This window comes from Rhopalosiphum maidis, chromosome 3, assembly GCF_003676215.2.
Source record: "Rhopalosiphum maidis isolate BTI-1 chromosome 3, ASM367621v3, whole genome shotgun sequence".
Taxonomy (NCBI): Eukaryota; Metazoa; Arthropoda; class Insecta; order Hemiptera; family Aphididae; genus Rhopalosiphum; species Rhopalosiphum maidis.
This window is the reverse complement of record NC_040879.1, coordinates 14,081,141-14,092,043: the sequence shown is the minus strand read 5'-3', so window position 1 is coordinate 14,092,043 and position 10,903 is coordinate 14,081,141. Positions and strand designations below refer to the sequence as shown.

Genomic DNA, 10,903 nt, shown 5'->3' with positions numbered 1-10,903 from the left:
CCGAAGTACGCTCGAGGTAATGGGCTTCCCGGCTAAAGTCACCTTCGATCGCAGTTGCCATTTACTGATTATTTTTATTTTTGAATTATCTATCTCGATGTCTAGTCATTATAGATATGGTTCAGTCCGGATAATCTCCTCGGGTCTCGTGATATAAGTGTATAATACTATATATTTTTTTTAGAAATAAACAAGAAGAAAGTTGACAAGTTGAGTAATAAATTATAATAATGGAAAATATTCTTTACCGTATAATAGGTATGAATGGTGATACGAGACGTGACAATATGGGACGTGGTTACACTACCAAGCGAAAAAAATGTTATTTTTTAAAAGGTTTACGATACGACTGTTTCGTAATCATAATATACGGAAATTAATATTACAGCCTACCGTACACTATACAATATATGTCTTAGCACAGTGTAAGCCGGTAGTATTATAGCCTATAGATAATATATATTATATATCTCATAACAGTTCAAATTATTTTATTAGCTATAAAATACCAAAATAAATACGCACAAAAGTAAAACAAACAAAAAATAAAAAAAATTTATAAATAATATGATCAAAAAATCAGGATATTTTAACATAAAAGTATATTGGCAGTGTTCGTGGAGGAGTTGTCATACTTTCCAATGCGTTTTTTTAAATCGATTTTTATTGGTTTAATGGTGTGTATCTGTGTAGATTAAGTTAATTTTCAGATAAACAAAAATTATAACCATGTTGGTATAGATTATTTATTTATTGTTCTTCACACGGACAATAATATAATATGTATTTGTAGTTGTATACAACAATATAGGTTATGATGGTCCGCAGCGGTTTCTTCTATTTTGTTTTTCGTCTGATTGCTAGTGGACGAATGTAACCACAAAGCACAAATTATATTTCGAAATTTGAATGCGACCGACGTTATTGACATTATATTAATTATTTTCGTATGCACTACGTTATTGTCATTTTGTAACTTTTGTAATTCGCTGTGCATTAATTATTATTTCAGTAATAATATTTAAAGTGAATTTAATTATTTACATTATTTTAGTAATATTTCAGTTTAGTCCAGATAATATGAATTAAATATTAAATGTATTTAAATATCATTAATTTTTTGTATTCCTCGATATAGTATTATGTTTGTTCGATGTCGGAGGTTAATGAGGATTTATTTTTCACTATTCATACGCAATATATAATAATACCATATAAGATGTCAATGTTGGATGGACGTCCTTATTATTATTGCCGTTTAAGAAAAATTAATGTTTTTTTTTTTTTTTAGTCACGCCCAAAAACAATCGTAATTGTATAAGTTAGACTTGCCTACTAAAATAACAAATATGTATACCAATCATTAGTACATTGTTTTTATTTTTAATTATTACCATTATTAACATAATATTATATTGTATATGATGTACATACCTCGCTATCATTAGGAAAAGCCGAGCACGCAAGTAAAAACAATACGGACAGGAAACGGCGTCTGAAATTGGACGGACTTTGGGCTAGTTCTCTTCAGCCACGGCACGAGGAAGCCATTTTTTAACAACGGGTAATAGATTTTATGCGTATAATATTATTATCATACTGTGACTGGTCGAGAGCGATAGTAATAGTTTTTTTATCTTCCAAAAAATTGTTTAGCCGTTGACTGCTCAATTTGACGAGAATGATCAAGATTTTGTCAAGGTTTTTAAAATGCAGTTCGTGCAAAATAACAACGCAACAATTTTTTCGCGATTCAGGTTATTGTAATAATGATAATAATTATTGTCGACACATTTCTCCACTCGTCTGATCTCAGAACGAGGCCCACTAGAGCTACAGACTCTCGTGAACATCCACACACGCACAGCCGTGACGTTTTGAATTTTCCATATTTTGACATTCTACGACACATGAAGTGTATTCCGTACACCGCATACACTGCAGACGGGTTCCGATTTAATATCATTATACACTTGATATGTAGATTAGGGATTTTAACGGGACATATTATATGATTTTAATCCGAGAGAAATTGGTATAATGTTGGGAAATTGGAATACGGACAACTATTTTAGAGCAAAACCAGCGTTAAACTTTCAGTTTGTCATGGACATTTAAATTAAGCTAATAATTAAGTTTATACTAGTGTTTAGTTCTCAATTACAGCAAGACGTGTAACAAGTTACTATCATTTAAGTAAATTAAAATAATAATATACGATATAATATTCTTTAATTAAGTATAATAAATTTATGTTACGAATTATTAGGTACAGCGGTTAATATTTATGCTATATACGAACTAAGTATAGTATTGAAAAATATACTTTTTAAATGTACAGACTCAATCAAACTATATACACCTATATTATGGAAAGTATTTAAGAGTATGTATTTGATGATAAGTAAAATAAGTATTTCATTATAAGTATAGATACTTCAAAAAAGTAATGATGATCATCGCCATAAAGAAAAATATTTTGTTAACTTTTTTTTTACCTTTATATCAATTCAAATGGAATTTTATGCTATAAATTCTTGTTATGCATTAATCGTATTGAGAAATGTATACCTCGTTTGGTATTATTAAAATTACCTGTCCTATGATTACTTTAATACATAATATATATTTTCCTTATTTTAAAATGTTGTTTTAAAGTTATACACACAAAATAAAATATATCAAACTGCAGAAAAGAACATAAGAAGTGTTTATATTTTAAATTAATGATAGTTGATATTCTCATTTTTTTTTTAAAGTTCATCAAGACGTTTAAAATTGAATAGGCTCTTAAAACATCTACAAATAATTTCATGTCAATTTGAAACTATATATTATACCATATCATGTAAAATAAATTATTTTATAGAAAATGTCGAGAAGAACCTTATATTGCAATAGTGAAGCTATTTACCGAACAAAATATTGTTTGTTAACAATAAGAAAAAAAAACTCGAATATTTAATTTGCCTAAAAATGTATTTTAAACGTTATACCATGTATAGAAAATAATAATATAAACTCTTTGTCAACAAGTTGGTACAGTCATTTTCAATTTTGTCGAAAAAAATTCCCATTTTCTTTATTTGTTTTGTTTTTGTTTCCGATCATTAAGAAAAGCACTGATTTTTTTTTAACTTTTGACACCCAAAATAGCGATTAGATCTAATTTACTGACATAAACCATCCCTCAAATTTTTCGACTTAGATCGATAAAAATATAATTTTGTTTTCCAAAAACGTTGTTTCGTTATGACTCAAAATCACGTAGCGTACTACTACTATAATACGTTAGTGTTTTCTGAAATAATTAGCGTCTTACATTAAATAGATCGCGTTGTAAAATTGAAACAAAACGGTTTTAATACATAGTGAATATTATTATTTCGTCTGACATAATTTTTTTTTTATTTAACGACGATCCTTATAATACCTTAATATGTATATATTTCTTTTCCTTTTTTTTTCAAGTGTAATTCTATTATATCTATTTGTTTATCGTTATCATCCGTTTTAACTACGTTTACGTTCTTCAATAGTTTTCTTGTCATGCATAACGTTTTCAAGGACTGCCGCCGACTATATAATATAATATAACATAATATACTCGTATAATACACAACCCGTATTCGTATATAATATACCTACCGTCATAATGTAGTATGTAAGCAGACAGGGGCGGATTTCAGACGTTTCGGTATCACACAAGCGCGTATATATATATATATTACCCATCACATACACTTGCCCACACGATCGGATAGGGATCGAAAATCGTCTTCGCGCACTCCCCACGGGCGAGTGTAACTTATAATATATATATACACACACACACACACACACACACCTGTACGCAACACACGTTTATTAATATATCGTCTTCTCCGGCAGTCTCTCCACAGCGGTGGTGGAAAACTCCCTTCTCGCCGAATAACTCGATTATACCGTTATATACCACCGTAGTCCCTCCACTCACCCCCCCCCCCCCCCCCCAAAGAGCGCAACGGTCAAATGACTCGGAACAGTAATATATATGTATGTGCGGATGTGTGTTTTCTTGCTCCGCGAGCACTCACAAACCCACTAGACTCTGTTACTATAGTGATGTTTGCGGGCCGCACACGCGGCGCAATGACGTCGGCGCGTGCAAAACCAGCTGTGCTCCGGGAGAGACGTGTCCCACTGCACCGCACTGTACCGTACAAGCTTCACGTTTAGGTCTGGTCACGTGTCGTCTTCAAGACAAACGCAGACTGATTACAATACTATTATTGCTGTTGTTATTATTATCGTTCTGTATTCTGATCGTGGCAGAGGCATACGCATAATATTATCATGATAATCATGTATACCGAAATTTGTTATATTATAATACTAAGGTCGGCCGTATGTATACGCGTATTATTATCGTCGTATACCTACGAGTATACCGTCATATTATCGTAATACGGCGTATACGACGATTCGAGCCGCCCGCCGAAGATTTTCAACACTATCCACGACGCTATCGATATAATATTATGCATAATAACAGTTTTTCCCGTATTATTTCTTTGATTCCTGTGATATTGCAAACGACGTCGTTACGCGGTGTACCTACTTTCGGCAAAAATCCTACTATAGATCGTCTATCCGTACAATAAGGGATTCAGATTATTTTCGCTAGAACGACGAGAAGATTCCGATAACGCGGTATAATTATTATGGTATCTCTTTAATTTCACACTGAAATAGTATATTATAATAATATAGTCTCTTGGCGATTTCAGCTCATCGAAAATACTGCGTGTAAATTACGGCGTACAATTACACCGAGCGGTTGTGTTTAAGCAGGATTTATAATAATATTACGATAGAGAGAGAGAGAGACGAGATTTCGTAGCAAACAAGATGAATTACGTGACAATGTAGATATACGGGCGTGCAATCAATGTGCGCACTTTTAGCGTGACACGGGCGAGCGACTATCACGACGGTGTTCCGTCACATAGGCCGTGACAGCAATCCAATAGAGTTTAATTGCGGAGTCGTTGGTGGTTACTATCATTATGTGGCGTATAATATGAGACGACAATTCCGTAGTATTATATACGCCGAACAGTGTTGTGGATTTGTAGGTAATTCGATTTGAAAATATAATGTACACAAATTACCACTACGGCGAATAGTAATCGCATATTCTCTTCACGGCTAAAATCGGAATTATTGCGAAACCCACTATACATGCCTCGGTAAAGCTTCGGCGCACACGATTCGCCGAGAACGAACTGCCCTAATTATTCTTATTTAACTTTTCCTGGCATTTTTATTTTATTTTTTTTTTCACGTAATTATTCCTAATTCCTAATATTATCTTTTCAAAAATCTTTATTTTTGAGTGTCCTGTGACGACTTACTGATGTCAGTTTTGAACTGTGCTCTGGGTCTTTGCACATTTTATACTTAACAATATTTTTTAAAGCGCATATAGCACATTGGTGCGTACAAATCAGTACTATAGATATTCAATAGCACTATATTACCTTAAAGAACAGCAACTGTGATATACCCGAGTAAGTAAGTCGAAAAAAAAACATTTTAAATTATTTATTTATTTTTTTTTTTTTTTTAGTTCATCGCCAATAGCACAATATTATAATACAATATTTCAATTGGCTATAACATTCACATAATATCTTCGTCTCCAATGAGCGTATATATAATTAATTTTGTTAGATTTCCGATTATACGACGAATGTAATTATAATATTATAATAAACGTCGAATTTATCATACAGGTTATAGATTAAAATCACGTACTGGCCAGTATGGCGACAACATTTCTCAAACGTCCGCAAATGTAAAATGGCGTTCTGGGCGCACACGTGTTTCAAGTTTCTCGTCTGAGACTTTTTTTCATTTACTATTGAATATCAGAGGTGTTCCCAATATTTTTTTTGAGAGTATACTAAGACTCTAGTCAAGGTGAAGATCCATGATTTAAACAAGGGAGGGTAGAATGATACAAATAGAACCTTTTTTTAAGTATTTAAAAATACTCATAAATCTTTTTAAAATAAAAGTAATAAACATGAATATTTAATAATATACAAATATTTTTACTGTGGTCTATAATTATAAAGGATGTGTTAAAAATATGAAAAAAAAAATCAAACTTTTAAAAAAAGCTTGAAATTACCTTTATAAGTCAATAAAATATGAAAATATACAAATACTAAAAAATTTAATTAAATAAATTGTTAAAAAATAATTTCTGCATCTTATTTTCGTCGTCTATTTCTTTTCTTTCTTTACCTCTAGGAGTGGAAACGGCAGAACGGTGATCTCTTAACCAAATTTTAATATAAGGTCTAGGATTAAAATCTGCAATTGAAGGGCCATTGATAGAGATGAACATCAAATCTGACACATTTTCAATGTTTAAGCTAGTCCTTAAATCAGTTATTGTCAAATTCATATCGGAAAACCCTCGTTCACAATCAGCTGTTGAAGTTGGGAGTATATTTAATGCTTTCATGAAACTAGAAAAAACATTTCTTGAACGGAAGTCAACTACACTTTCAAATTCAGAAAAACCTAATGTCCGTGATACTCTTTTAACTTCATCTTCTCCCTTTGCATCATTAATTGCTACTTTGAACACTTCATCAATTACCTATAAAATAAAAGACGATTTATTAAATATTCATTTATTCTGTTTAAATAATCAAAATATTGAAATAAATTATCAAAATAATAGTTTTTTTCTTTACCTGAATGTCTTCTAGCATTGTTTTATTTTTTGAGTCATCAAATAAGCGTTGACGCATTCTGTCTACTAAATTTTGCAAAAATTGTAACCTGTTAATCCCTCCTGATTTTGTCATTGTAATATTGACACCTTTGTTAATTCCTTTCTGAATAGCTTCTATAATTTCCTTTTCTTTTTCCCCAGGTTCAGCTTTCAGACTTTCTAAAATTCTAATCGTTCTATTTATCTCCGACTGGGCACGCATTAGAGTTGTTTTTCTGGACTGTAATATACAAGATAACATTGCAAGCTCAGAAAGAACATCGTAAAAAAGTCCAAGTTCCTCCAAAAAAGAAGAGGATTCTAATTTTTTTTTATGCCATTTGATGTCACATCATGTGTTTTACTAACATGTAAATATATTCCCGGATAATTATTCCATATGGCTTTTATAGTTCGAAAACTGCTTGCAGACCAGCGTACATTCAAAACACGACCTATTTTTTTCATTTCAATGCCTACTTCAACACAAGATTTATCTAAACCCATTGAATTTTTAGGACTTTGATGATAGTAAGCGTAGAGTTTGTCCATTAGACTTTGGAAACGAGAGACTCCAGTACAATCTTTTATTACGTCATGTACTGAGAGTTCGAGGCGATGACATAAACAATGCCAGGTAAATAGATTCGGAATTTTTTCGCGTAGTTTAGTAGCAACTCCAGCTTTCTTACCCGTCATTACACTTGCTCCGTCACTGGCAAAAGCAATCCAGTTGTTTAATGCAAACGATGTTGATATCCCATTACATTCTAAACTTAACCAAATAGATTTTTCGATAGTTTCAGCATCTTGTCTATCTAAGTCAATCAGGTCTAAGAATGCTACAACCGGCGATTCTACGTCAAAATATGATGAAATATACAAAATTAGTGTACATTTGGTACTCAGCGTTGTTGATTCGTCAATCATTATGGTAAATTTCGAATTCGACTGTATAAGGCGTAAAATAAGTCGTTTGCGCATCTCCTTTGCAATGACGTTTACCATTCGAGTGGCAGTTATTCTGCTATGTAAGGAAGATCCCATGTCCAATCCATTGATTTGTTGTAATTGAACAAGTTCTTCAAACTGTTTAAAGGGACGGTGATTTTTTGCCAAGCAATATACAGTTCTAAAAAGTCGCGTATTGGAATCAATCTCTACTTCAGATATACGTTCGAACATTTTATCTAATACTTTGTCTGAGCTTTTTTTCAATATGTTTTCAGCTAACACATGAGCTTTGCTTTCTGAATGTTGTTTAATTTTATTTCTTAATGAAGCCAGTTGATTTGTACGATTACACCCAGCAGCTATGATTTCAAAGCCTACCCACTCAGAAGAAATTCGAACTTTGCTATCGATGTTAGATTTTTGAAAATTGATACTATTTTTAGCTTGAATGCAATTATTACATCCTAGTTTCCCATTTTTGCTACTTAACCATGAGTTTTTCTTTTGAAACTCTATTACCTGTTCTTTTGTCCATAATGCAGGCCAAATTTTGGAAGTATCCCATACATCTTGTATTTGATTATCGATTTGACTATCACTAACAAAATTATCTTCATTGGGCATCACTAGCTCGTGTGAACTAGTAGCACAAATGGCAGTATTAGTCGCATTTTTAGGTTTTTTTTCTCGGGGCATAAAAAAACTATCAAGTGTTCCGCTTTCACGTTTAAAATTCGAACTCATATTTTGATAAAAATTTAAATAACACTTTATACAGTAAAACAGATTAGGATAGTTAATTAAACTCAATTAAATAAATTAATAAAACTGCTCAAATAAAATGAATACGTTAGTAAATAATAATTAATAAAAGAATTAAGAACTTATTCACGGTAAACACAAACGGTAGATCACACAACGCACAATCGATTTATAAAAATAATAAAATGTTACAAGTCGGCGGTAACGGATGTACTGATTAAATTAATCGTGTTCAGAGTCAGACGCATTTCCATCATCTAACGCGATAGTTCGTTTCTTGTTTTCTGAGAATCTAATAATAGTTGTAAGATATAAGTGTCATATTTCCGTTATCAGCGTCATAAATAATAATTGACTTTCGTAGCATTTTCTGAGTAACCAAAACCAGTTTTTTTTTGTATATAATTTGAGAGTATACGCAGTATACCCATATTTCTGACAAAATATCTTGAGAGTATACGGCGTATATGTAGTATACCCTATGGGAACACCCCTGTTGAATATAGGAAAAAATTAAGAGAGCTTGCGGGTTTATTAACTTACAATTATTTATTGATTTTTTGTACGAAAATACTACATTATAACATTTTTAATACAAACAATAGAAAATGATTTATTAAAAACTTTGACTTTGAGCGGTTATGAAAGAAGACTTCATTTTATTTATCCATTTAATATTTATTATAGTATAAATTAAGTATGTTTTATATTTATTTTTGTTACTTATATGTTTATATATTATACACAATGATTTTATTATAATTTGTTTCATTTGTGCAGTAATTTATTGTCATATAGTAATATAGAATTCATGTATTTTTTGTTCGATTTGGTACAGAATTTTAGTTCCTAATATGAGACCCAATCATTAATTAAATCAACGTAATAAGTAAATTTAATCAATGGTAACATTGTTTCTTAATAGTTAATTATTATCATACCTTCACGTGCACTACGATTACAGAAAATTTTATAGTATTTACACAGGGATAAGGAGTATGTTTTTTTTACATTGTTGGAGGTCCACAATCAAGTATCGGTCCCAGCCTCCCAGGGCCCTTAAAGGTTTGCTAGCAGAGACTCTGTTGCGCACGTCCGTCGGTACCTACAGTCAATATGTCGCAAACAACACGTCACAAAAATGTTTCATTCAGCTTATTTTTTTACCAAGGAAAACGCGATAATTTCGTTGACATTCGCACAGTTACGCATACAGAATCAAATAATTCAAAAACTATTCGTTCGAATGGTTCGAATACAATTTTTTTAAATTTCTGACATATATTTTCGCGCGTACTATCCTTCAGCGATTCCAAGTTTTAAACCTTATCAATATGTTTTAGTGCCGTGTTAAACTATAAACTATTTTTATTTATAGTCGAGGAATATTTTAATTTTAATCAATACCACTCTTTCGTTGGTTAATTAATCATACAATTTTATACCTACTTATACTTATAACTTTATAAGTATTAAGAATTTTAAAATATTATTATTTATATTAAGAATTTAGTATATTAAAGCACACAACTACTACGTTTTATTTTTATCTGCGCTATTATTTTTCAAATTAATTTTAATAAATTAAATCCTTAATATAATATTGCGTGTGCAATGCCATCAATTATAATTATAGTTATTTTTTTTTATTTTATTTTAAACTCTATAATATACGGACTATTTATAAAAAATTTGATTTCCTAAGTTTATAAAATAATTGTTGGTTTCTATATTACTTTATTGTGTTAAAAATAATCATTATCTTAAAAGTTATTTTAATTAGTCCTATTGACAGAATGTTTTTATATTCGTAGCCATTATGGTAAATAATGTTTATATTTTAGAATATTTTTATCAAAATTAAAAATACATTTTCTTGTTAATTATTGTAGAAATGTTATTTTTATGTCTTATTCTCATAATTGAAATGCCATTAGCTAGTGATTATGAGAATTATGCATAGTTTTATAGATCTCTGAAATATTTTAATAAAATAATACCAAAATTAAATTTTTCTTAAAGCTAAAAATAATAAATTGTATATATTAATTATAATTTAACCATTCAAAGGATTCTTTTTAATATTCGTAACGAACCAACTATCATAATTATTTAGTTTATAATTTAAATAATGTATAGGTAGGTATTTATATATATTATTGAAAAATATATATTGTGTTACTGTGAATGTTTATGTGTGTTTAAACGAGTACTGTTTGTACTAAGCATTTACTAGTGAATAATAAAACTTACATAGCGATATTGGTGAATATCGATGATATAGATTATGTTTTATTTAAATTTAATCTCATAATAACGGGAAAGTTACGATATAACAATATATTATAATATACAAACTACCTATAAAATATTAGATAATATTGTACAAGTTGATATTTTCGATAAGATATTTTA

General features: G+C 30.4%; 2 protein-coding genes across 2 annotated transcripts; both read right to left on the bottom strand.

Annotated features, from left to right (window-relative positions):
• Positions 1 to 6,131: 6,131 nt before the first annotated feature.
• Positions 6,132 to 7,069, bottom strand: LOC113559908 (E3 SUMO-protein ligase KIAA1586-like). The gene is made up of 2 exons (XM_026965688.1): positions 6,753 to 7,069; positions 6,132 to 6,655 (listed from the first exon to the last, which is right to left on the bottom strand). The coding sequence occupies exons 1-2, from the start codon at positions 7,032 to 7,034 to the stop codon at positions 6,224 to 6,226; spliced, it is 714 nt and encodes a 237-aa protein (XP_026821489.1). The 5' UTR covers positions 7,035 to 7,069; the 3' UTR covers positions 6,132 to 6,223.
• A 24-nt stretch (positions 7,070 to 7,093) lies between these two features.
• LOC113559761 (E3 SUMO-protein ligase KIAA1586-like) lies at positions 7,094 to 8,470 on the bottom strand. Its single transcript, XM_026965511.1, has one exon. It carries the CDS (start codon positions 8,468 to 8,470, stop codon positions 7,094 to 7,096), a length of 1,377 nt encoding a protein of 458 aa, XP_026821312.1.
• Between the last annotated feature and the right edge of the window lie 2,433 nt (positions 8,471 to 10,903).

Coding starts and splice junctions, on each gene's coding strand:
- LOC113559908 (XM_026965688.1), bottom strand. CDS start 7,034: ATGTTATCTTGTATATTACAGTCCAGAAAAACAACTCTAATGCGTGCC. Junction 6,656..6,752: donor CAATGCTAGAAGACATTCAG/GTAAAGAAAAAA, acceptor TTTATTTTATAG/GTAATTGATGAAGTGTTCAA.
- LOC113559761 (XM_026965511.1), bottom strand. CDS start 8,470: ATGAGTTCGAATTTTAAACGTGAAAGCGGAACACTTGATAGTTTTTTT.